This window comes from Podarcis filfolensis (genome assembly GCF_964270895.1).
Source record: "Podarcis filfolensis genome assembly, chromosome: 8".
NCBI classification, from domain to species: Eukaryota; Metazoa; Chordata; class Lepidosauria; order Squamata; family Lacertidae; genus Podarcis; species Podarcis filfolensis.
Window position 1 is genome coordinate 89,077,820 of NC_139611.1, and position 27,223 is coordinate 89,105,042.

General features: G+C 44.5%; 1 protein-coding gene and 2 long non-coding RNA genes across 4 annotated transcripts in view; 2 read left to right on the forward strand and 1 right to left on the reverse strand.

Annotated features, from left to right (window-relative positions):
* LOC310769202 overlaps positions 1-24,131 on the forward strand; it is a 159,198-nt gene extending 135,067 nt beyond the window's left edge. Inside the window, exons 2-3 of the long non-coding RNA XR_014551520.1 lie at positions 16,558-18,007; positions 23,451-24,131. This is a non-coding gene — a long non-coding RNA (uncharacterized lncRNA). The remainder of the gene's footprint in view (positions 1-16,557; positions 18,008-23,450) is intronic.
* Positions 96-13,075, forward strand: LOC310769269. The gene is made up of 2 exons (XR_014551592.1): positions 96-579; positions 12,970-13,075. It is a non-coding gene; the product is annotated as an uncharacterized lncRNA (long non-coding RNA).
* Positions 5,706-26,326, reverse strand: ALKBH6 (alkB homolog 6). 2 transcript variants are annotated; one of them, XR_014551393.1, is made up of 8 exons: positions 26,148-26,326; positions 24,544-24,673; positions 22,531-22,599; positions 20,793-20,853; positions 15,623-15,774; positions 11,602-11,718; positions 6,664-7,628; positions 5,706-6,591 (listed from the first exon to the last, which is right to left on the reverse strand). XR_014551393.1 is itself a non-coding variant. In XM_083627982.1 (7 exons), exons 2-7 carry the CDS (start codon positions 24,595-24,597, stop codon positions 7,356-7,358), a joined length of 726 nt encoding a protein of 241 aa, XP_083484108.1. In that variant the 5' UTR covers positions 24,598-24,673; positions 26,148-26,326; the 3' UTR covers positions 5,706-7,355. The 2 variants fall into 2 exon arrangements, 1 of the variants encoding a protein (XP_083484108.1); XM_083627982.1 differs by having other exon boundaries at positions 5,706-7,628.
* Positions 26,327-27,223: the final 897 nt, after the last annotated feature.

Genomic DNA, 27,223 nt, shown 5'->3' on the forward strand with positions numbered 1-27,223 from the left:
CCCCACTCATGTGAATGGCTGTACAAAGAAAATTAGGCAAATCTGTTGAGGAGGAAGCTATCAATGACTGCCATGTTTCTGAATGCTGGTTGCTGGAAGCCACAGGATGCCAGCTCTTGCGTTTGGGTCCTGCATGCAGGTTTCCCCACAGTGATGTATGGAAGTGAGAGCTGGACCATCAAGAAGGCTGGTCACTGAAGAATGGATGCTTTTGGATTCTGGTGCTGGAGGAGACTCTTGAGAGTCCCATGGACTGCAAGAAGATCAAACCTCTCCATTCTGAAGGAAATCAGCCCTGAGTGCTCACTGGAAGGACAGATCCTGAAGCTGAGGCTCCAAGACTTTGGCCACCTCAGGAGAAGAGAAGACTCCCTGGAAAAGACCCTGATGTTGGGAAAGATGGAGGGCACAAGGAGAAGGGGACGACAGAGGACGAGATGGTGGGACAGTGTTCTCGAAGCTACAAACATGAGTCTGACCAAACTGCGGGAGTCAGTGGAAGACAGGAGGGCCTGGCGGGCTCTGGTCCAGGGGGTCACAAAGAGGCGGACACCACTAAACAACAACAACAACATGCAGGTTTCTCATCATGGGCATCTGGGCAGCCACTGTGAGAACAGGATGCTGGCCTGGCCTGACCCAGCAGGCTCCTCTTATGCCCCCCTCAAAGCCTCCTGGGGGATCACTGAAGGATGGCAATTCCCCAGGGGGTGATCCAGCTATGTTGATCAGTATTAAGCTGATCCACTGTTTGCACTGCATTTACTATTTGCTTTACAGGTGCAGTTTTATTATTCATTTTACACTGCCCACCACTAAGACGTTTTATTTGTAATGTTGGGTGGTATATAAATATTTGCACAGAAGATAAAACAAATAAAACCTGGGAAGAAAACTCCATTTGGTGGTTTCACTGATTTTGTTTCTTTGATTCCCGCCCCCCCCCCCAGTGGAAATCAATCAAAATGGAACCGGATCTGAACAGCTGAGTCCCAGAGAAAGGCCTGAAGTCACATGACAAAAGCAGTCACTCTCTGATTCACCATTATCAAGTACATATGGTTGTACTGGTTTTCTGTTATAGAACTTCTGTATTGTTATGTTAAATGTTTAGGGGTTTTTTTCCTGAGACAGATAATAAAAAGTCACTCTCTTGCAGGCTCCTCCTTCTTTAACTACTATTGTTTGTTTTTTGTTTGTTTGTATTTATATCCCACCATATAAAACCAGGAGCTCATGGTGGCATACAAGATTCTTCTACCCCTCATTTAATTCCAACAACCCTTTGAGGTCGGTTAGGCTGAGAGGCAGTGACTGGTCCAAGGCCACCCACTGAGTTTCATGGCTGGGTGGGGATTTGAACCCTGGTGTCATGGTCCGGCTTACGGGTGGGCAAAGTCCCGGCTGAGGACATCGGGACCGGGGGCAATATGGCAGGGTGGGAGCAGGAACGAGAGTCCAGAAGCCAGGGGTCCGAGGGTTGAGAAGCAAGGAGTCTCAAAGTCAAGGGTCCGAGGGTCAAGAAGTGAGGAGTCAAGAAGTCAAGGGTCCGAGGGTTGAGAAGCAGGGAGTCACGAAGTCAAGGGTCCGAGGGTCGGGAAGCAGGCAGTCACGAAGTCAAGGGTCCGAGGGTCGAGAAGCAGGGAGTCATTAAGTCAAGGGTCCGAGCGTCAAGAAGCAAGGAGCCCAAGGCAGGAAGCTTGTTGCTGTGGCAAAGAGCTGAAGGGAAGTGCTGACCTTATATCCCTTCCGGCTCTTGCCACCAGGTGCTGTTAGTTACCAAGCGGCCTCACCTGTGCGGCGGCGCCTTGCCTCTCCAGAAGAAACTTAGGAAGGCCCCAGTCCTGCGAAGCCCTACTGGTCACAGGGCCTGGCTCCTGCACGCACTCCTGACACCTGGTCTCCCAGGCCCTAGTCTGACACTCTAACCACTACACCACACTGGCTCTCAAGCGTCCCACTAGTCCACCTAGACCACTTCTGTTTGCTGGGAATGCCAACAACTCTCCAGGAACTCAGGCAGAGAACCTTCCTGGTATCTACTACAGCTACGCAATTCTTTGAACAAGGGATATTGCATATCGGGACTGAAGCTTCTGCATATAACATATTTGCCCTACCACTGAACCACGGCCCATTCCCAGCTCAAAGGCTGTGAAAAATTGAAGGAGCTGTGGGCTGTCTTACCTTTCTTTATTTGCAAAAGATGCTTTTCACTTAAATAGCACCAAAGCAGCATAGAGTCATGAAACAACTATCCAAAATGGTTGGTGTCCATTGAGAACACATTTGCATCATACATTTATAACACCATGCCACTTTAAACAGTCATGGCTCCCTCCAAAGAATTCTGGGAGCTGTAGTTCGTTAAGCTGTTAGGAGCTATCTATTCTGCTCCCAGAACTACGATTCCCAGAGATCCCTGCGAAGAGGGTTTGATTGTTAAACCACTCTGGGAATTGTAGTTGTACAATGGGAATAGGGGTCTCCTCACAGTTATCAGGACACTTATTATGATATTACATCTACATCATCATCATCATCATCATCATCATCATCATCATCACTACTGCCCTTCACTCTAAGGTCCCAGGGCAGATTACAACATTAAAGCACAATATTAAAAACAGTTTAAAACAACTGGCAATCGCAAAAATAAGGTGGGTCCTAAGTGTCAAAAGCCAGAGTAGAATCACGGAATTGTAGACTTGGAAGGGACCATGAGGGTCATCTAGTCCAACCCCTTGCAGTGCAGGAATCTTTTGCGCAAAGTGGGGTTCAAACCCACAGTTCTGAGATTAAGAGTCTCATGCTCTACCAACTGAGCTAGAGTAAAGTGGTGCATCTTCAGCATTCGCCAGAAGTTGTACTATGAAGGTATCAGGCACATCTCTGTGAGATGGGACTTCCATAACTTAGAGGCCACCACAGAAAAGGCCCTCTACTGAGCCCCTGTCACTGTGAGCCTCCAAGGGTGGAGGAACCACCAAGAGAGCACCCTCTGCCAATCTCAGCACTCTAGAGGGTCTGTAGGGAAGGTGGTCTTTCAGATATTTGGGGCTTAACAGGCTTAAAACACACACATAACAGCTCCCAGAATTCCTTGGGGAAGGGAAGCCACGACTGTTGGCATGTCCAAAGTCTGTTTCGGGGGCCTAATCCAACCTGCCAGTCAGTTTAATCCCCGGCCCCTGTGGCAGTTTATTCCCTGGGCTAAAATCCTAAAAAACAACAACATCAATCCTAAAAAAAGCTCAACAATTTTGGGGTGAAATCATAAGAAAAGCTCAATTACTTCAGTCCTAAAAAAAGGCTAACAACTTTGGTTGGACAGTCTAAAGTCCATTTTGGGGGCCTAATCCAGCCTGCCGGTTGGTTTAATCCAGCCCCTGTGGCAGTTTATACCCTGGAGTAAAATCCTAAAAAAAACCTCAACAACTTCAATCCTAAAAAAAGGCTAACAACTTTGGCTGGCCCTCTGGTCGGCCCTCATGGCCCTTCACTTCATCAGATCTGGCCCTCTTTGAAAAATGTTTGGACACCACTGTGCAGCATTGTGCATTAAATGCATGGCGTTAAAAGTGGCTTGGGTCTGGAAGGGAAGAAAGCAGAGAGGCCAACCTCAGGTGCAGCCAGAACCAATGACATCCCATCCTCCTCCTTGCTGCTGCGTTGTACCAGGGCAACCCTGAGGAGCAAGTTCACAGCCAGTGCCACCCCCTGGACTGGAAGGCAGGCAGGTGGGGACCAGCTCAGGGCTGGGTGAGCTGGGGTGGAGCAGTGCCAAATTTCCTCCAAAGGACCAGCCTCCACTGACAACAGTACAATTAACGCACAACAGCAGAAACACGCAATAAAAGATTGGGCAACTGAGGCCAGTAAATGCTTGTTTGAATAAAAATGTTTTTAACTGCTAGCAAAGGCAGAATACTGAGGGCGGCCGTTGGATCCTTGACGGAGAGTCATTTCCCCTGCCACCAGCACCATCGTTCCCAACAAAACCTTGTGGGTTTAATTGGCACCTTTTCGTTTGTGTACATTTTAAAGGCTTCCTAGTCTAGTGCACTTTAACCCACAGCCCATGATGCAGAAGGCAATGAAGTCATAGGTGCACCGTGGCTCCTTGTTTTACGAGACAGCATAAGCTGCATGAACAGTATGCCATAAACTTAATCAAGTGGAATAATCAACATCGTAAAGTTATGAACCAGGATGGAACTGGCTGTTTCCATCTCTGAGTGATAGCAAACACCAGATCGTAGGATATCAGAAGGCAGTGACCTAAAAATGGGCATTTTCTGCTGTTGCCCCTGCACTGTGGAACGTTCCTTTTCTCTACCATATTTGAAGCATCGCCCAACAATTGCATCAGATCTCTTGTAAAGAAGAAGAAGAAGAAGAAGAGTTTGGATTTGATATCCCGCCTTTCACTCCCTTTAAGGAGTCTCAAAGCGGCTAACATTCTCCTTTCCCTTCCTCCCCCACAACAAACACTCTATGAGGTGAGTGGGGCTGAGAGACTTCAGAGAAGTGTGACTGGCCCAAGGTCACCCAGCAGTTGCATGTGGAGGAGCGGAGACTCGAACCCGGTTCCCCAGATTACGAGACTACCGCTCTTAACCACTACACCACCATACCACAAAAGCGTATCTTTTGCCCCGGCTTTCCCTGATGCATAATATTGAACCCTGTTATTAGTGAATTCGTTTTTATGCTGTAATTGTTTAAAACACTGTTCCATTGTGCATATGTTCTCTTTTTGCATATAGTTTTGAGATTTTAAAATATTAAGCAGCTTAGAAATGTGCTTAATTAGTAAACGGGCTCTCTCAGCAGCCCACTCTGTTTATTCCCAAAAAACTTTGCACAGTTGCCTCAAACGCTGTTGCATCTGCTGCAGATTTTGCAATGGCCCCGTTGTGTCCCAGTCGCACTACAAGATGCTTTGAATCTGGACAGCTTTGTTTTGAATGCAAGGCAACAGTCCATACTGAAATATATGTATTTTTAATTCATTGTATGTTGAAAAATGCCCCAAATTTTAAGCCTTTGAAGTTCTCTGGTTTCCTACGTGGACAAAAATGTACAACTGCAGAAGCCCTACTGGTTCTTCTCCCCTCGAGGCAAGCTGCAAGGGGCTGGTGGCCATTGGAGCGGGTAGTGCAGAAGCCAGGGAGGCTGACAGTAGGGGGAGCCAGAGTCAATGACAGGCGGAGCCAACTCCTTCTAGGCTTGGCCCCATCCTCCTCCCTGCTCAGTTCTACAAGGGGTTTTGGTGTGGGTTGCCACAAACGAAGACGAGGCCAGCAGCTCAGCCTTGGCCAAATAGCGTTGAAAGCCCATAATATTCAGGTGACGTCCTTCCGATCGCTGTTTCATGGGCCCAGCAAGCATGTCCAACCTAAACCTCATTTATTACAGTATTTCTATTGATTGCAGCTGGCCAAATTGCAGTCCCGACACACTCACGGTCCTGGCAATGGAAGTTTTTGACGTCTGATGATTCTCTGTGTTTTTATATTATGCTGGAAGCCGCCCAGAGTGGCTGGGGCAACAAAGTCAGATGGGTGGGGTGTAAGTAATAAATTATTATTATTATGGAAGACTTTGAAACGCTTGACTCTCCCAGCTTGCTACGCTGGTACAATAATATTTACCCATAACTGGACAAAAAATTACCCATAACATACGCTCATTAAAAGGGATTTTCTTATTTGGTGAAACTTTATTTTGTATTCCAGTGCATCAGGCATACAGTTCTCTATGTCAGCAGCATTTCTGCATGTTGTAAGATTTCCTCCTTTGTCTCATTGTAGATGGACTTTCTCTTTTCTTCTACTGTTGTATCTCAGTAACCTCTTCACCCCATAGCTATCTTTAAATCTGACTTCACATTTATTTTTCGCCACTGATTGCGATGTGCTGAAGTCAGCCTTGCAAACGATGCTTTGACATGCCCCGACAGAAGACTGGAAATGTACCCTGGGATTCAGGGCATCTTTGGAGTGCTAAGTTCAGGCACAACAGTGTGGATTTAGTCTTTGGGGCAAAACACAAGGAGCTCATTTGATCTCAAAGGTTTTCAGAACCACAAGGGTTTTGCAAGAACCACACACAAAACCTTTATGACGTTAGCACATGCCCGGCAAGTCATTTATTTGAATGTCCCAGCTTCAAAGCTAGCACTTCCTCATAAAACATTTCCAAGAGTGGAAATATGCCTTACTTGAAATGGTCTTTTGAGCCAGAACTAGCATGGATAAGGAGCAACGTGGGGCAACATGTTAAAACCAGGAGATGGAAACCTATCCAATAGCCTAGATTTGCAGTTCTGCAGGCCGGGCACTGGACTTCTGTCCTGTATGGCAGGGCCAAGATAGGAGATCTCCCTCACTGCCTGCTTGAAAGTCACTGGACACCACAATGTTTGCACCCTTGTGGTTTGCAATCAGACCATGAAAGCAAAAAGACACTTTGCAAGCCCCCACTATGACATGATCCTTGTGGGCTTGCAAAGTGCAGGGCTTTGCAGGACCCAACAATCAGCTGACCATCAGTGCCTGCAAACTCCCTTTTGGCATCCATCAGCACCTTTATCTGTAGGACAGGTGGGCATGGCTTGGCAGAAGCAGCCTTGTGGGCCAAACAGGGAGGTATGGAGGCCTAAGGACATGCCCACAGAGCAAGCCAGAGGCTCTCTGCCATGGCTATGTGGGCATGTGAGTCAAACCCAGGCATCCAGTCTCCTGCTAGCAAAGTCAGACACGGTTCTTTGCTGGCAAGAGAATGAGGATGGCCTGACTTTCTGGCTTTGCTGAAGGACAAGCATCTATTCCATCTGCCAGGCCACATTGCACGCTGTGTGTTACAGAACATGTTACGCACCAGAGCGCAGCCTCGTCCTCTCCCTTGCCTCCAGGGCTTACTATTCTCGTCTCTCTCTTCACTCCCCGCCCCCCCCCCCGCCCCCGCTTAATAGCTCATGCAAATTTGCAGTCTACAGCGGCTGCTCTTTCTCTCCTGCAATTCACAGTCTTCCTCTGTGTTAAGATTCACTCTCTCAAACATCAGAAGAGGAGGTCAAGCATGGACTGCAACACTTCGGACTACAGGGAGGAATACTCCTCCATACTAAAAAAACAAAGAACCACCACAAACTCTCTGTACGCAGACACATTCCCTGCATCCCAGATATATATATATATATATATATATATAGAGAGAGAGAGAGAGAGAGAGAGAGAGAGAAGTCTAGGCTAGAACCCTTCTCCCTGAGATGCTGGCTCTCTGCATGCAGGGAGCTGCTTGTGGACAGAAAAGCGTTCCAGTGCGTGGGCCACCACAAATCAAAACGATCACTTCCGTCTGCCCAGGAAAATAGAGGTTTTCAGCACTTTGGGGACATGACGGATGGTGAGCGACACCCGTGTCCCCCGCTGCAACGAGTCCCCAAGTTCAGCGTCACACATGCCTGCATTGGCCACTTTCTCTGTGACAGTGTCCTCTGCAACCGGGCGGATGCCGTGAAGGTAGCGGCAGTACATGTCCTCCCGCAAGACCAAGAGGCTACGGGGCTTCAGGAGCAAGGACAAGAAGTGGCGCTGATCTTCAGTCTGAGGGATGGGCCCCTGGAAAGGGAAACAAAAACCCTTAGCTGTGATGTTTCCGAGCACAATTCAAAGTGTTGGTGCTGACCTTTAAAGCCCTAAATGGCCTTGAAGGCCCAGTAGACCTGAAGGAGCGTCTCCACCCCCATCGTTCTGCTGGACACTGAGATCCAGCTCCAAGGGCCTTCTGGCAGTTCCCTCGCTGTGAGAAGTCAAGTTACAGGGAACAAGGCAGAGGGCCTTCTCGGTAGTGGCGCCCTCCCTGTGGAACGCCCTCCCACCAGATGTCAAAGAGAAAAACAACTACCAGACTTTTAGAAGACATCTACCCAAATTCCATGCACCCACATTTCCAAAATATGCCCAAGCAAAGTCAGTAGCATTGCAATTGCCTGGTGACACCTGTAAGTGGGTTCTGACTGTCCTTTTTACATGATGTAAGCACAGCTAGGATCAGGGCAACAGCAGCTACCTAGAACAGCGGAGAAAGATGCAATATTTTTTTGGGGGGGGAGTGGGAAAACAGGCAGATAATGTGCATGGTTAACGTGGCAAGCAGGCTATCAATGGGGACTCAAACAGCCATAGGTCATTGAAAGGGCATCTATTTTGCATGCAGAAGGCCAGATCTCCAGGTTAAGGCTGGGAGACTCTCTTTGCTTGAACCCCTGAAGCACTGCTGCCAGTCAGTGCAAACTGCACTGAACTAGGTGGATGAATGACCTGGCTTGGTAATGAGGCACCTTCCTATGTTCCTCTAAATGGCAATTATTACTGGGCCTCCCTTGAGTTCCCTGATCCTCACGTCCAGCAGAAATTGAGCTGCCCATATCTGAGTGGCAGTGCCAACCAACACTCCCTGCAGCTCTGGCCAGAACCAGTTAACTGCCAAGCAGCTGAAATGGGACTGGACTACTTGAAAATGATTTACAGATGGCATTTAACTCTGAGTAGGTTTGCTAAGATGTATAAGACTCAATCGTGTAAGCGCTGGAGATGCAATGAGGGTGAGAGTACATTCTTTTATATGTGGTGGACCTGTAAAAGGGTAAAAGAGTTTTGGGAAATAATTCACAATGAATTGAAAAAAATGTTTAAAAGTACTTTTCCAAAAAAACACAGAGTCCTTTTAGATGGGGATAATTCAAACGGAAATTCCCAGGTGTCAAAAAAGGTTATTTATGTACGCCACTATTGCGGCCCGTGTTTCGTTAGCCCCAAAATGGAAAACGAGCAAGGTCCCAACTAACGAAGAATGACAACTTAAGCTGATGGAATATGCGCAGCTTGCAGACTTAACATATAGAATAAGAGAACAAGAACATACGTTTTCCCGCAGACCACAGGAATTTTGGGCTCTGATAAACAAAAGAGGAAGGAAGTACCCACTGACGATTATCCCTGCGCCCACATGGGAACAATTCTTGAGTAAATATTTCTCCTTGGCAGAGGAATCCAACTCATCCACGGAACTCCGAGCCGACCATCTACCTTTGTGGCCCTCCACTGACCCAGACCTGATAATGGACTTGATATTAGATCTGAAAACGGGCAAAGCCCCCGGGCCGGATCTAGTCCCTGCTGAGGCTATTGTTGCGCAACCAAGGTGGTGGGCTGAAATTCTGGCCAAAGTCTTTGATGCAATTAATTCTACGGGGCTTATCCCTAGGTCATGGAAGGAGGCCGTGATCGTGCCAGTCCATAAAAAGGGTCCCCCTGCTGACCCGGAGAACTATCGGAACATCAGCCTTTTGTCTATCATCGGGAAAATCTATGCAAAATTTTTGCTGTCCAAGCTGTCCCATTGGGCAAACGACTCAAATTTGATTGGCCATGAGCAAGCGGGCTTTAGGAACAATTATTCGACCTCTGACCATATGGTAATCATGTATCATCTTGCCAGAAAATATTCTGCCCCGAGTCGGGGGCGCCTATGTGTCGCTTTTATAGACCTAAAGGCTGCCTTCGACAGTATCCCAAGAAATTGCCTATGGAAGAAATTAGAGAGATGGGGCATAGATAGAAGGCTGTTATGGCTTATAACCCAATTACACCATGGGTCGTCGGCTAGGGTGAGACTCACACCGGCGGGAAACCTATCCAACGAGGTCCCAATAAATAGAGGTGTGCGCCAAGGCTGCATTTTGGCCCCACTCCTCTTCAACCTGTTTATCAGCGATATGAAGCTCTTTCTGAACGAGTCTCAAGCCAACATTCATGCCCCCCGCCTAGCTGATTTTCGCTGCCCTTTGCTCCTATATGCCGACGATGCAGCGATCCTTTCCTACTCTAGAGTTGGTTTATGCAGAGCTCTAAAGATTTTTGCGGCTTATTGCAAACTTAACCATCTGACAATTAATCATGGGAAATCTAAAGTCCTGGTCTTTACCAGGTCTCGGAAAACTTACAGCTGGAAGTTAGATGGAGTCCAATTAGAACAGGTTTTCAAATTTAAATACCTGGGAGTCTTTTTTCATTACAATCTAAGCTGGAAGCCACAGATACAGTATTTACTAAACAAAGGGAAAACAATACTTTATACTCTACTCCAATTTCTTGCGGCCGACAGAGCCTCTCACATCCCTTCTGCATTGAAGGTATACCACGCAAAAGTGGTTTCCACCCTTTGTTATGCTGCCCCGCTCTGGGCCCCAGGGTCCAATTTAACATCACTGGGGACATTGCAGAATCAGTTTCTCCGTCGCCTTCTGAAACTCCCCATGTGTGTGAGCAACGCAGCCATACGTCTGGAGTTAAGGATTGCATCATTGGAGACTGTCATCTGGAAGCGAGTCTTTGGCTATTGGCTGTCCAGCTGGCATAGGCTTCCCGACCATTACCTTTTTCAGTGCCTCTGGCAGGACGTCTTTGTCAATCCGTGGGTAGGGAAAATCCATGCCAAACTTCTGAGCATCGGAATTTCCCCAGCGGACTCCTTAAAGATGAACTTACGCTCAGCCAAAAGCCTTATTGAGCAAAGATTAGCGGACATTGAAAATCAACACAACCTCGCCAGGGGTGGGGGTGTCTGCTCCCCCAGGTATCACGGAATAACCCCACCACTTGGCCTTCCATCATACATGTCATCTCTTTCATCAGTACCACACCGACGTGCATTTATTCGTGCAAGGTTCAATGTCTTTCCATCGAACCTGCTGAACCACAGATTTTCTAAGGGTTTGGTGTCTCCGCTATGTGTGTGTGACGGGGAAACTGTTGAATCTCTTTCACATATAATGTTCAACTGTCCCCTACATAGCGTAGCCAGGGCTAAATTCCTGGGTCCTGCTTTACTGCGCTTGGTTGGCAGGCCTGTTGAGTCGCACGCCGCACTGCTTTTGCAGGATACAGATCCTTCTGTAACTCTGCAGGTGGCGAGATTTCTGAATGCGGTTATCTCACACTCAAAAACCACCAAAAACCAACAACAACATCAAAACTAATCGAACTGTTATGATGAGAGTGCATGTCGGAGTTCGTCTTCAGAGCTCTCCTGGCCCCAAGCTGTCACTTGGCTCTGCTCAATGACCCACCCTTGCATCGTGGTGTTCACCTCCTGTTGTCGGATATATCTGTTTTTATGTCCCTGTGTTTTTATGTTTGTACATATTTTATGGGCTAATAGCCGTAAATAAATAAATTGTAATTGTAACATACGTTTAGAGAAGATTGGGAAATGTTTATTGAATATATGGGGGGAAATTGTGAACACTTGAAAATGTTGGCAGCATTAACATAAATTCAACAGTGTAAACAAGTTTTGATGGATGTAATAATGGAATACTGAACGGTTTAGTTTATGTAAAATATGCAGGGAATCATGACTTGCAAAATGAACCATGGAAAGAGAAGAAGGGAAGTCACTGATATTTTAAGGATGTTTAAATGAGCATTCTAAATTGTAAAACAGAAAATTTAATTAAAAATATATTTAAAAATAAAATAAAATAAAATGGGGCTGGAGGAGAACGTCCTCTTGCCCAATATTATTTACCTCTCCGCCTTCCGTTTGCTGCCTTCCGCTGATGGGATGGTAGAAGTCGAGGAGGGCATGAGACCCCAGGTTGATGGTTGTGACGGTGGGGAAATAGAGGGGACCATCCTCGTGAGGCTACGGGCAAAGCAGACCCAACGTCAGACAGGGGAAAGGAGATATTTCTGCCAGATTTACGTATAAGCTAAACAAGCTCTAGCTTAGGGCCCCACTCTCTTAGGGCCCCCCCAAAAAATTTAAAGGCAAAAAAACTCTGGATGTACATTTCCAAAATATAAGATAAAAAACAAATAAAATAAAACTTACATACAGCAAGAGTGTTTTGTGTTGTGTCGGCTCCTATGATGTAAGTCAAGGGCCTCGCCTGCTCCCTCAAACATCACTGGTTTGCTCTTAACATTTCATGTTCTAGCAAGTTTCTAGAGACTAGATTATGAGTCTTTGTAAATTGTGTTTCTAAAGCAACTTTTGTTATTGCCAAATGCCAATGGGTTTGCATTAAGTTTGTTATGAATAAAAAAATCATTTCAAGTTAGAGCTTAATAATTATTTCACTATTAATATAAAATAAAAAAATTCCTTCCAGTAGCACCTTAGAGACCAACTAAGTTTGTTATTGGTATGAGCTTTCGTGTGCATGCACACTTCTTCAGATACCTTCTTCAGATATTTCGTGCATGCAAGAGCACTTTCCCCACCTGTGGTTTTCAGGAAAAAAAATAAAAAATTGCTGCCTCCAACTGTGGCGGCAGAGCCTAGCCATTGACGGCAGCCATCAATAGCCCTTCTCCTGCCTGAATTTGTCTAATCTTCTTTTTAAAGCCACCTAAATTGGTGGCCATCACCGTTCCTTGTGGAAGGGAGTTCCACAGATTAACTGTGCGCTGCATGAACAAGTTATTTTATCTGTCCTTTTAAAACATATTAATATTTAAAGTTTTTGTTTTCGGCTATACTAACTAAAGGGAAAAAAGAAGAAGAAAAGGGTTATCCGTCCCAACATTCAGCTTCAGTGGGTGCCCATGAGTGTTATAAGGGAGAAAACCTTTTCCCTATCTACTTCCTCTATGCCATGCCTAATTTCTACCATGCAGGGTGGATTTGATTTAAATCAAATCAAATCGATTTAAATCACCATTTAAATCACTAGTCGGTAAGACTTGATTTAAATCTCTAGTCAGTAAGATTTGATTTAAATGATTTTTTTACAGAAAGACTCATTCTTGCTGGTATCATCTTAATATTTACAACCAGAGGAAGGTTTCATTTTTGGAATCAAAATTTTCAGAGTAGTTTTTACAGTTATATAAAAAATTACTGATTTGGTTGTACTATTCGAAATACATAGATAGATAGATAGATAGATAGATAGATAGATTCTTTATTGTCATTACACACGTGCAACATTGCACAAGTGCAACGAAATTGGATGCCATCCCTTAAAAACAACAAAAGCAAAACAACAACAACAACCCACAAACCACATTCCAGCCACACCCACACCCACACCCATCAATCTCCCAAGTCACACTATCGAGTTACAGCATTCAAAAGGGCCACAGCTCTCGGGTAGAAACTGTTTTTCAGTCTATTTGTCCTTGACTTGATGTTTCTATATCTCCTGCCAGACGGCAGTAGTGCAAACAGACTGTATCCCGGGTGAGATGAATCCTGCAGGATGTTGTTTGCTTTCCTAAGACAACGGGAACCGTACAATTCTTCCAAGGATGGGAGAGGTTGACCAATAATCCTTTGTGCTGTGGTTATGACCTTCTGGAGCACCTTCCTCTCCCTAGCTGTACAACTGGAGAACCAAGCACAAATACAGTATGTAAGAATGCTCTCTATGGAGCCTCGGTAGAAGGACACCAGCAGTCTCTCACTCAGATTGTTCTTCTTTAAAAGTCTGAGGAAATAAATTCTCTGCTGGGCCTTCCTCACCAGAGCAGTGGTATTTGCGCTCCAAGTCATGCCCTGATCGATAGTTACTCCCAAAAACCTGAATTCCGCCACCCTCTCCACCCGTTCCCCATTGATATGCAAGGGCTGAATGTCCGCCTTTTTTTTCCTGTAATCCACCACTAATTCCTTGGTCTTAGCCGTATTAAGAGCCAGATTGTTCTCTCCACACCAAACACAGAGCCGCTCCACCTCGTCCCGATAGGCGGACTCATCCCCTCCTGAAATGAGCCCTACCACCGTAGTGTCATCAGCAAACTTGATGATTTTGTTGCTGGAATAGATGGCTGTACAGTCATACGTATAGAGAGCATAGAGCAGGGGACTCAACACACAACCCTGTGGTGAGCCGGTGTTAAGGCTAAGGGCTGTGGACATATGTGACCCTACTCTAACCCTCTGAGAACGTTCTGACAAAAAATCCAAAACCCAGAGACAGGTGGAGTTGGAGAGTCCAATCGCCTCTAGCTTGGACACCAGTCTATGGGGGAGAATAGTGTTAAAAGCTGAGCTAAAATCCACAAACAGCAGCCTCACATAACTCCCCGGCTGCTCCAGATGGGACAGAGCAGCATGGAGAGTGGTGGTGATAGCGTCCTCTGTGGATCTATTTGCCCTGTATGCAAACTGGTAGTTGTCAAAAGTTGATGGAAGACAGGAAATAATATGACGGCGCACCAGTTTCTCAAAACACTTCATGATGATTGGAGTCAGTGCAACTGGTCTGTAGTCGTTCAAACTACTGATTGTGGATTTTTTGGGCAGAGGGACAATAGTTGACGACTTCAGGCAGGGTGGGACAATAGACTGGTGTAAGGACTTGTTGAAGATCTTAGTAAAGACCCTCGCCAGCTGATCCGCACAGCCCTTCAACACCTTTCCAGTGATGCCATCAGGTCCAGCCGCCTTCCTCGGATTCACCATCCTCAATACCTTTCTCACCTCATGCTCCTCTACCGTGAATGAGGGGCCCCTAAGGGCTGGTGGCTGTAATACCGGCGTCTCAGGTGGCTCCTTCTCGAAGCGAGCAAAGAAGAGGTTAAGCTCCTCCGCCAGCAAAGGGTCACCGTCGACAGCACCAAGGTTAGGTTTGTAGTTGGTAATGTGCTGAATCCCCTGCCACATCTGTCTTGTGTTGTTGCTCCTTAAATTATCCTCAATCCTCAGCCTATAATCCCGTTTTGCCTGTCGAATACCCCTCTTCAAGTTTGCTCTTGCCACACTGTAAAGCTGCACCTCGCCTGACCTAAAAGCCCTGTTCCTTTCCCGCAACAGGCCCTGGACCTCTCTATTCATCCAGGGTTTCTGATTGGGATAAAACCGGATGGTTTTATAGACAGATAATTAAGAAATTATGGTGAGGTCTAATAAGTTAACTGTTTATATTTGGACAACTTTTCTGCTCTACTTGATTGGAAGGAGGAAAATAATTCATTTTCTTAATAACAATTTAAACAATTTATTCAACTAAAGCAATAACATTATAGCAATATGTATCCATGTTTGTTAACTGATGTGGTTAAACATTTTGGGGGTTGTTTTTTTTAAAACACACATCTTACGACTGAGTTTTAGTACACATGAAAAGCTTTAAACAAATCCTTATTTCCTGATGAATAGCCTTTGGACTATAATGTAACTTAAATAGAAAACTATCTTTACAAATGTTTTTCCTCCAGAAGCATTTTATTTTTAAAAATCTGATTTAAATGAAAAAAATCTGATTTAAATTTTTAAAAATCAAATTTTTCATTTTTTAAAAAACATCATTGCTTTTTATCTACCCTGTGACCATGTCACCTCTTATTTGTCATTTTCTCTGAACTAAAAAGTCCCTTAACTGCCGCTTTTCCCCTCACAAGCACGGTTGCGCCATCCCTGGGGCCATTTTGGATTCCCCTTTTCTGAACCTTTCCCAACGTTAGCGCCAGCCTTTTCTGAGGCGAGGCTGCCAGAAGAACGGTGCACGTTTTTTTCCAGACATGCCACAGATTTGTACAAAGAGCCTTAGGGATATCTCGGTGGTTTTATCCCGGGCACCATATGCGAGGCAGCCGGTTACCATGATGCCCTCGCCAGGGTGGTACTCGTTGACCAGGACGTGGTTTGCCATTTTCCCTCCGAAAACGCCGAGGGAGGACACTTTGTCGGCGCAGGCCTGGAGCCAGGCGGGCAGCTTCTCCAGAACCATCCCTTTGGGGTGCGGCAGCCCTCCTGAGGGGAAAAAAGGATAAAAAACGCCACAAATTTAAAATACTGTCTACAGTGGCCTTGGCAAAGTTTCTTTCGGTAGTCATACGTATCAAAGATCATCATACTCTTTAAGAGAGAATGTAATGAAAATGCGATACAGGTGGTACTTGACCCCGGCCATATTGGCAAATGAAATATACTCGGAGTCGAGAGTGGATTTCATGCTCTTTATTCAGCTCATAGTGGTGAGGAGGAATGGAAGTTCCCCCTGAATGTCTGCTTTATATACATTATTTACACAATGGGCCCCACGTGATTGGCTAATTCAGGGATTCACCTGTAGGCCAATCAGGTTGAGGATTCACTTCCACTTGCAGCTGCATTGGGTGGCTCATGTGGACCAATCAGACTGCTGCATTTTGGATCCTATTCAACTCAGTACATAACACCAAAAATGTACAAAAGCTGTAGTGATGTATGTTGGAGATTGATTATGAAAAATTGACTATGCTTCATTGACTATGCAAACGCCTATAAATAATAAATTATTATTCTTATTATTATCAGTATCCGCTTGCACTGTCAAACTCAGACATATCTCCCCCTATTCTTCCTAATGTCTCAACAAATTAAACCGATTTGTAAAAAAAAAAAAAAAAAAAGCGTTACTTGGAAAAAAATACGAGAGATATTGCACACACCTTTGTAAATCAAGAAAATCTTTAATAAAAATAAATTTTTTAAAAAGCAAAGAAAAAAAAGCACCATAGATTTAAAATACTGTCTGCGGTGGCCTTGGCAAAGTTTCTTTCAGTAGTCATACGTATCAAAGATCATCATACTCAAGACTAAATAAATATTGCCTCAGTCCTCCTCTCCCGGGGGGCTGTCTGTCTGTATCTGTATTTTATTCTGAATCTATGTTACGGGTCTTTGGACCGCAATAAAGATTTATTATTAAAATACAGTCTATAGGGCACAAGATTTAGGACACAATATACAAATGGAGGATTGGGGGAAACTGTGGAAAGTGAATTTGAAATCCACTGATTGTAGAACTTTGAAAAGAGAATTATATGAAAGTGATGTATCGATGGTATCTCACCCTGGCAAAAATGGCAAAAAACGTACAGAACAAACTCCGATAAGTGTTGGAAGTGTAAAGAGAAAGAAGGCCCGTTTTACCATCTGTGGTGGGATTGTAAAATAATCAAAAGCTATTGGGAAATGATTTATAATGAAATGAAAACAATGTTTAAGACCTTTTTGAAAAGTCCAGAAGCTTTTTTGTTAGGTATTATAGGCCATGAAATGGCAAAAGAGTGGAAGAAATTATTTATATATGCTACAACAGCAGCTAGGATATTACTATCCCCAAAATGGAAAGACGACAAGATACCAGTGAAAGAAGAATAGCAAGAAAAGCTGATAGAATACTCTGAAATGGCGAAGCTGACCGGGAAACTAAAAGACAAGGACAAAGAGACTTTAAAAAGGATTAGGAATAAAAAATTTTTTTTAAAAAGAATTGGGAATTGTTTCTGTTGTATCTACAGAAATATTGTAAAGAAATGGACTCACTAGCAGGATTTGAGTCAACACTTACGATTAAGAAAATAAATATAAAGTTAAGACGTTATAACTGGGAAAATAATAAAATGTAAGATGTGATTTGGGAAACCTGGTCCAAAAATGATAAGAATATAATAATATTTAGGTAAAAGGTTACAAAATTAAGGCAGGAAAAACAAACATTTAAAGAACCAGAAGGGGAAGTTGAGGGAAGTCAGGGGAGGGGATTGAGACTAAAATATGGGGTTTTTGTGATATTGATGATTGTGTGGTATATAAAATTGTAAAACTCAATAAATTTGTTTCAAAAATAAAATAAAATAAAATACTGTCTGTAACAGGGGTAGAGGGTGGTGATGTCAAGGCTGATGGCAACCACATTCCAACAAACATGTCTCCGAACTCAAAACATGGTGATTTTCCACATGTTTCTTGTCAACTTTTCCCTTTTCTTGCGAGGAATCCTATTCGGAAGAAGGGAATTTCCCTTAAAAAAAAGGGAAAAGTTGACAGCTATGTGAATTTCTTGCGAGTTTCCCTCAGAAACTGTTTACCTCACAAAACAGAGGCCTACAGTCCAGAAAAGACTTGCAGGCCGCGTCCCTCACAGGCCTGTGGAGATTTCCACTGTCAAGAGACGAGTTGGGCCAGGAAAGCAAATTTGTTTTGGCAGGCTTTTAAGGTTTCACAGATCAAAAATATGCTGTTACCTCAGCTTCACTTTAGTTAGTGACTGTGTGTGTGTGTTTTTTAAGCGTTTTAGCTGCCATTGGTTTAATTCAGTGGTGTCCAAACTTGTTTCAAAGAGGGCCAGATTTGATGAAGTGAAGGGCCGTGAGGGCCAACCCAAGTTGTTGACCTTTTTTAAGGATTAAAGTTATTGACCTTTTTTTGGGATTGAAGGTGTTGAGGTGTTTTTTAGGATTTTACCCCAGGAAATAAAGTGCCACAGGGGCCGGATTAGGCCCCCAAAATGGACTTTGGACATGCCTGGTTTAATTCCTCAGCAATTCACAATTTTATTCACCTCATGGGGCAAGTTATCAGACTGCAGGAGTGGGACTTGATTTGGTATTTCATGGTTGTTCCATATATTTTTGTGTGTGTTCTGGTCCAGATTTAAGCACTCCCAAAAGGGTGGATTTGATTTAAATCAAATCAATTTAAATCACTAGTCAGTAAGACTTGATTTAAATCTTTTTTACAGAAAGGTTCAGCCTCGCCCGCATCCTCTTAATATTTACAACCAGATGAAGCTTTCATTTTTCAAATCATAAATTTTCAGAGTAGTTTTTAAAGTTATATAAAAAATCACTGATTTGGTTATACTATCAGAAATCCATAGATAATTATGAAATTGTTGTTTATATTTGGACAACTTTTCTGCCGTACTTTATTGGAAGGAGAAAAATAATCATTTCCTTAATAACAATTTAAACAATTTATTTAACTAAAACAATAACACATGTATGTATCCATGTTTGTTAACTGATGTGGTTAAACGGTTTTTTAAAAAAACAAACAAACCTTAGACTGCTTTTTAACACATATGAAAAACTTTAAAGAACTCCTTTGGGCTATAATAGCCTTTGGACTATAATGTAACTTAAATAGAAAACTATCTTTAGAAAGGTTTTTCCTCCAAAAGAATTTTATTTTTAAAATCTGATTTAAATAAAAAAACAGGGGGTGCACCTCTCCAAGTCCATGTCTAATGCTCTTAACCGCTAAAGTAGCTTTTGGTGCGATGAGAGGCCTATACAGTGGGACCTCAGTTGTCAAACGTAATCCATTCCAGAAGACCGTTTGACTTCCAAAAATGTTCCAATAACCGAGGCACAAAGGGCTAGCTGCAAAGTCTTTTTTCTTTTTCTTTTTAATGTTTTATTGGTTGAAAATTACATAACGTAACAAAGATGATCAGTTGATGTTAAAAACAAAATAAAAATAAAAGTATACAATCTTTCATTCCCTAATTGATCCTTGCTTTGTACATCGTTTTGTAATTCAATTTAACTTGACCTCCGATCCTCCCCTTGCGTTCCCCGATTAAATTCTTTAAATACGCACTTGCCTAAGACTTCTCCATGTTGTCTGACTTACTTTGAGTTTCATCAAATTTTCCTATTTTACACACAGATGTTCAATCAGAACCTGCCAAACGGATTGGTAATTTGACAGTGTTCTTGCACATAAACTCTGTATATATGTCCCATTCTCTGATAATTTTTTCATCTGCAACGTCTCTCAACCTTGCTGATATCATCTCACCAGTTCAGCGCATTCCCTTAATTTGTTTTGCCAATCTTATTTAGATGGGATGTCCTCTCCTTTCCAATCTTTTGCAAAGGGCTGGCTGCAAAGTCAAAATTGTGGGGGAAACGCAGCAGAAGTTGTTCGGCTTCTGAGGAGCGTTCGAAAACAGAAGCAATTCCGGGATTTTGGCATTCGGAAACAGAAGCAATTACTTCTGGGATTTTGGCGTTCGGAAACTGAAACGCTTGGTTTCCAAGACACTCAAAAACCAAGATATCGCTGTATATCACCCTGCCGAGTGGGGATTTTTTCAGAGATTAGGGGCAGACGTGTGGCAAAATGGCCGCCTGAGCCCAGTGGCGTCGCAACGGGGGGGGGCAGTGCGCCCTGGGTGCCATGTCGGGGGGGTGACAATAAGGCACCCTGTGGGGGCGCAAAGCAGTGCAAGCAGCCATTGTGCCGCCGCCGCATGTGGAGGATCCTCTGTTCGCAGCTGCAGCTGTGAGCAGAGGATCCTGGCGGCAAACCGCTATGTTCAGCGTATGTGTGGCGCCGCACGCATGCACTGTACGTAACGCCACTGCACATGCACTGTACATAGCGGCTTGCCGCCAGCGCCGCTCAAGTGCCATATGGATGGTGCTGGGATCCCTCCGTCGCCGCTACAGCCACATGTAGAGGATCCTCCGTTCGCGGCTGTAGCGGCGATGGTGGGATCCCAGCACCATCCATACGGTGCTCAAGCGGAGGCATTAAACTACTATGTACAGCGCACGTGCGGTGCCGCATGCATGTGCTGTACATGACGCCGCCGCACGTGCGCTGTACATAGCGGTTTGCTGCCGGCACCGCTCGAGCACAGTACGGACAGGCGTGGGATCCCTCTGTTACCGCTACAGCCGCATGTAGAGGATCCTCTATTTGTGGCTGTAGCGGCGATGTAGGGATCCCGGCACCGCCCGTACGGCGCTGGAGCGGCGCGCTGCCGGCAAACCGCTATGTACAGCGCAGGTATGGCGTCGCACGTGCGCCCTACGTAGCGACATCCCACCCCGGGTGTCACGATGCCTTCGTTTGCCCGGGCCTGAGCCTCTTTCATGCCATTGAAGAAAACTGACCCCATTGTACACTGGCCTTCTGAGCCTCCTTTGTGCGCTATAGGAGTGAATGGGAAGTGAGGTTCCCCTCCGGCGTCCGCACGCAACATTTACCCCAGTTCTGCAGCCTCCTCCCCGACAGCTGAGTCCACTTGGGCTTGGGGGCATCATAAACCTGCAGGTGGTGGGGAAAAAAGCAAGATATTCACATGGAAACTGCAGGCATCAGAAGACGTACCCAGAAAATGTTTAAAAATACATTTGTGAAAAACCCAGAAGCTTTTCTGTTAGGTATACTTACGGAATGAGATCCCAAAGAGAGATATAAAAGGGTTTATGCATGCGACAACAGCAGCAAGAACTCTTTTAGCCCCAAAATGGAAGCAACGGGAAATCTCATTGCTGGAAGAGTGGTAGGCGAAGGTGATGGACTTTGCGGAATTGGCAAGGCTGACCGGGAAAATCGGAAACCAGCGCAATCCAGCTTTCCAAAAAGACTGGAGTAAATTTGTACAATATGTGAAGGACAATCGCAAACAATTAACAACACTAGCAGGGTTGTCAACATGCAATGTCAAGGATTTGTACCTTTTTATATTAATTTAAAAATTTGTGATTAACAGAAGGAGTGAAACGTAAATAGGAAAATGTATAAAATGCTAAGAGGTGATAACGAATTATGGAAACCATGAGACGAGAGGGAGGGAAGTCGAAGCTTGATTGAGCAAATGTGTAATGAGTACAATAAGCTGTACACCATTATTTCCCATATATTCAATAAATGTTTTCCAATCTTCTCTAAATGCATGTTCTTCTTGTTCTCTTGTTCTATATTAAGTCTGCAAGTTGGAACATTTATGTTCTCCATCACAACTTTGTCAAGAACGACAGGGAGGCGTGGAAAGTGAATTCTGCCTATTGTAATGTTGCACCAGAAATTATCTCTGGTGATCTAAGTCTGGAAATCAGTCGTCATCATCATCATCATCATCATCATCATCATCATATTTATTACTTATACCCCACCCATCTGGCCAGGTCTCCCCAGCCACTCTGGGAGGCTCCCAACAGAATATTAAAAACACGACAAAACATCAAACATTAAAAACTTCCCTAAACAGTCATTATAGAGAGAGAGAGAAAGAAAGAGGAAAGAGAAGGAGAGAAAGGAGGAAGAGAACTGAGCTCTGTGTATATCATTGGAAATGCCATGCGCAACCTGATAGCTGTTCCTGGCAAATTTGATATTGATAGCTGTTAAGAGTATACTATACGGCTGCTTTAACTGCTATACCACTTTGATGTTTGCTGCCTCGGGGAGGAAAATGTGCAATACAAATTTAACAACAACGACAACAGAAGCAGATTTTTAAAAAGATTAGCTCAGAAGGACATGATTAAAAAGATTAGCTCAGAAGGACAATACAAGATGGACCTTGGCAGTTTGCCCAGCTTTGGGGCCACCCAGAGGCATCTGGCTGGTCACGGCTGAAGACATTCTGGGGTGAGGAACCCCTGGTTTGAAGGCCAGTTTTGGCTCAGCAGGCTGTTTTTCTCCAAAGCATGGGCACATCAGTTGGCATCACCATTGACACGAGCTGATGTACTGGCGGCACAAACCTGTTCCCAGGATTGCACAGCCTAAACAGCAGGATTTGATCTCTGCTCATCAGCCTTTGCAAGTCTCCCTTTAAGATCACACTGAAAGGCATTTCGTCAAATTTGGCCTGTGGGGCAGATCCTGATATGGATGTGAGCCATGGAGGCCAAAAGGTCCCCCCCCTCCCCGGTTCAAATTCAACGAGACAGTTCTTAAAACACCGCACAAAGGGGAACATAAATGTGCGCACACCTGTTGCAAAAGGTACGCCTCCTCTGCCTCTGTGATGAAATCTGGAACATAATAAGCAGCTGGTGGAGACTGCATACGAAAAGAGAAAATGTGAAAAGTACAAAAATGCAGATCTATGGAAAAAACCCTCCCCCCCAAAAACCTCCTAGCCGCTGCAATGTGAATTAGGGAACTTTGCATGCTCCTCCTCAGTCAGAATCATGGCTCTCTGTATGAAAAACGAATAATATCTATAAGACGAAGATTTCCCCTCTGTACAAAATATCTGGCATTTAATATTTGGTGGTTTTGAGAATGTTGCTCATTAGCCAGGCCTTTGGCTAATCAAACAACTGTTGATAATGTTGGCTAATTAAAGAATCGATGGACTTTTAAACTGGGGGGCGGATATTGTTTGGTTTGTTACTACGGTATGTATTTTCGTATTTTTAATATTGCAAACCACCTTGTGGATGAAGGGCAGTATAGAAATTTAATAAAGAAGAAAAAGAAGAAGGAGGGAATCAAATTCTGGGGAGGTTTTTGTCTGTTTCCCCCTCTTTGGATAATTATTCTGTTTCTTCTCTCTAGCCGCCACCCCAGTCTGTACTGGTCATAGACATGTGCAGCACATTTCATTAGTGTGCACACAGGTTTGTTTTTAAAATGGCAAACTTTTATTGAATATGTACTCATACTCAAATCATAAAGGATATCATTTTCATTCATCAAACTAAACAAATTAAAACCTGACTTAGGTTTTTTTTAAAAATTAGCAAACAACGTTTTACTTAAAAAATACAAAATTGAAAAAATGAGATGCAAAACAGGTGCATGATCTGTATTGTAGAGTTGGAAGGGACCCCTGAGGGTCATCTAGTCCAACCCGCGGCAATCTTTAACCATCTTTAATCTTTATCATTACTATTATCTTTAACCAGATAACAAGCAGCCGCAGAATGACCAAATTGTGTTCAAGTTTCTTTCATCTTCCTGTCCTAGAGAATGAGACGTCGCTCACCAGGTGTGAGCGGAAAGGTGTGACGTCCCTTGTGACTTAACTATGGCTTGATATGTAGCATTAAAAGTAGGTTGTGCTCATCTGCTTCCTGGGAAAACCTTCACCGCCTCTAGACAAATCCATGACTGCTTAATTCATGACTGTGTGTGTGTGTCTGTGAACAAGTGTACTCCTATCACGGAACATAATACAGTGGTACCTTGGTTCTCAAACGCCTTGGTACTCAAACAACTCGGAACCCAAACACTGTAAACCCATAAGTAAGTGTTCCGGTTTGCAAACCTTTTTCGGAAGCTGAAAGTGCTCCGTTTTGAGTGTTAAGCTTCCAATTTGAGTGCCACACTTCTGTTTTGAGTGTTACGCTGAGGTCTGTCTGTTTTTGCTATTTATTTTGCATTTTTGTTTCTGCAGCTCTTTTTTTGTGACTGTGTGGAACCCGGTTCAGCTACTGATTGATTGATTGATTGTGTGACTGCAGTACATTGTTTATTGCCTTCATTTTATGGATCCATGGTCTCGTTAGATACTAAAATTCATGTTAAATTGCTGTTTTAGGGGTTGTTTATAAAAGTCTGGAAGAGATTAGTCCATTTTGCAGTACAGTGGTACCTCGGGTTAAGTACTTAATTCGTTCTGGAGGTCTGTTCTTAACCTGAAACTGTTCTTAACCTGAAGCACCACTTTAGCTAATGGGGCCTCCTACTGCTGCTGCGCCGCCAGAGCATGATTTCTGTTCTCATCCTGAAGCAAAGTTCTTAACCTGAAGCAATATTTCTGGGTTAGCGGAGTCTGTAACCTGAAGCGTATGTAACCTGAAGAGTATGCAACCTGAGGTACCACTGTACTTTCTATGGGAAAGCACGCCTCGGTTTTGGAACGCTTTGGTTTTGGAACGGACTTGCGGAGTGGATTGAGTTTGAGAACCAAGGTAACACTGCACAAAGCTTCCTAATCAATAGCAAAGACGTTCCAATAACCCTCTAGGAAAAAGCATCCCTCCGACAAGACGGTACCTGCGTCACACGAAACGGCTCCAGAGCCATGATCCCATCAGAAGTTGCCGACATCTCAGAACGGAGAGCTGAGCTTTCTTCGTTTCTTCTCACTCCATCACAAATCCCTGAGCCTCACCCAGTTGCTCACCTGGGAAAGACAAAAGCAGCAGCGTGTCAGCCATGGGAAATGACCTACTTTCAAGAAAGGCCTTTTCCTACTGGAGACATTTGCTCACATCCAGCCCATTACTCTTACCTCCCCCAGCCTCTTATATCCCCCCTTCCCCTTTATCCGCTGCTTCTCTGAATTGCCTGCCCTTGGTTTGGAAGCTCCTTGGGGCAGCGACCTCTCTGTGGCTTTGCTTCACCTTGACTTATAATTGCCACTTTATCCTCAGACTTTTAAACAGTGCTTTAAAGGACTTTTGTATATCTCCTTCCTCCCCAACCGCCCCCCAAATTAGACGTGCTTTTTACAACAGTTTTAATGCCTTGGTTGCATTTTTTGCATATTATTTTTTCATTTGCACATGGCCTTGAAAACTGATGTTAGAAGGGCGGCAAGGGAATTCTTTGAAAAAAACGATGAAGCACCACATTCCTTGTGGCTGTTGTGTAGATACTACCTGGAGTAGCAGCTTAACCTGCTGAAGTTCTGCCTGCCATGCAGCTGGTTGTTGTTGTGGTGGTTGTTCAGTCGTTTAGTCGTTGTTTAGTCCGACTCTTGGTGACCCCCTGGACCAGAGCACGCCAGGCCCTCCTGTCTTCCACTGCCTCCCGCAGTTTGGTCAAACTCACGCTGGTAGCTTCGAGAACACTGTCCCACCATCTCGTCCTCTGTCGACCCCTTCTCCTTGTGCCCTCCATCTTTCCCAACATCAGGGTCTTTTCCAGGGAGTCTTCTCTTCTCATGAGGTGGCCAAAGTCTTGGAGCCTCAGCTTCAGGATCTGTCCTTCCAGTGAGCACTCAGGGCTGATTTCCTTCAGAATGGAGAGGCTGGATCTTCTTGCAGTCCATGGGACTCTCAAGAGTCTCCTCCAGCACCAGAATTCAAAAGCATCCATTCTTTGGCGATCAGCCTTCTTGATGGTCCAGCTCTCACTTCCATACATCACTACTGGGAAAACCATGGCTTTAACTATACGGACCTTTGTTGGCAAGGTGATGTCTCTGCTTTTTAAGATGCTGTCTAGGTTTGTCATTGCTTTCCTCCCAAGAAGCAGGCGTCTTTTAATTTCATGGCTGCTGTCACCATCTGCAGTGACCATGGAGCCCAAGAAAGTCAAATCTCTCACTGCCTCCAGTTCTTCCCCTTCTATTTGCCAGGAGGTGATGGGACCAGTGGCCATGATATTAGTTCTTTTGATGCTGAGCTTCAGACCATATTTTGTGCTCTCCTCTTTCACCCTCAATAAAAGGTCCAGCCATGCAGCTGGACATTCTTGCAAATGGGAATAAGGGGTGCAATGGAAGCCTCCCCCATTCCAACTGAGCCAAGCCTTGCCAGGACGCCTAAGCCCTATAGCAGGGCTCCCAAGGGCAGGAAAAGGAACCCAGGAGTCCTGAGCCGCCCCCTCCCCATTGCAAACTCCCCCCGCCCTTTTGCTCCATGCATACTCACTCATTCCAGCAGACAGCAAGATGATATTTCCGGGTAGCTCGTTGACTGACAGCTGCACCCATCCAATGAGAGAAAGCGGGGAAAGCCTCCCGCGGGAAGGATCTGTAAGCAGCTGAGCTTTGTAGGTCCCGCCTTCCTTCAGTCTGGTGAACCAATCAATTGTCTGTGGGCTGGTCAAAATGAGTCTTTGATGGGGAGGGGGCGTGGGTGTTCCTGAAGAGCAAAGGACGCTGGGAGCCAGGACTCCTGGGTTCCTTTGAAGGGCTGGTGAAAGGAGATGGGGCGGGACTCCTGGGTTATTTTGATTGTCTGGGGAAAAGAGAGGGGCCAGGACTCCTGGGTTCTCTGGGGGGTTTGGAGGAAGCAGAGGGGCCAGGACTCCTGGGTCCCTTTGGGGGTGTGGGAGAAGGATGTCTTGCTATGAGATTTTCTTGGGGAAGTTGAGTGAACTCGAACCCTGCTCTGACCAAGCCCTGTTAGAAAGGCAACCCCACCCTGTTTCTTTCTGAAACTGTATAATGCTTTAAACAAAAAAAATTTTTTCCTTCCAGTAGCACCTTAAAGACCAACTAAGTTAGTTCTTGGTATGAGCTTTCGTGTGCATGCACACTTCTTCAGATACCACGAATATCTGAAGTGCATGCACACGAAAGCTCATACCAAGAACTAACTTAGTTGGTCTTTAAGGTGCTACTGGAAGGAAAAAAAATTTTTTGTTTTGACTATGGCAGACCAACACGGCTACCTATCTGTAACTGTATAATGCTTTGTTCAGTAAACTTTTCTTTCTGTTTTTTTTTTATAATATTTTTATTCAAGAATTTTTTCCATATAAGCATAACATACATAAACATACAAAGACAAAAACAAAACAAAAAAAACATGTACCATTTCATATCCTAATTTCTTATACCTTTCTTCCCCGACTTCCTCATGCCTCCCTTTTCTGTATTCCAAATTCTTATCGATTACTCAGCAAATCTTCCCTTATTTTAATTTAGATTTAAACTAATCTTCCTTACTCTCCTTGTCTTAACCATTGCTAATAGTAACCATTTACTTTCCAGTCCAACATC

Coding starts and splice junctions, on each gene's coding strand:
- ALKBH6 (XM_083627982.1), bottom strand. CDS start 24,597: ATGTCGGCAACTTCTGATGGGATCATGGCTCTGGAGCCGTTTCGTGTG. Junction 22,600..24,543: donor AGCCGTTTCGTGTGACGCAG/GTACCGTCTTGT, acceptor TTTCGTATGCAG/TCTCCACCAGCTGCTTATTA. Junction 7,629..11,601: donor AGCAAACGGAAGGCGGAGAG/GTAAATAATATT, acceptor TTCCCTTTCCAG/GGGCCCATCCCTCAGACTGA.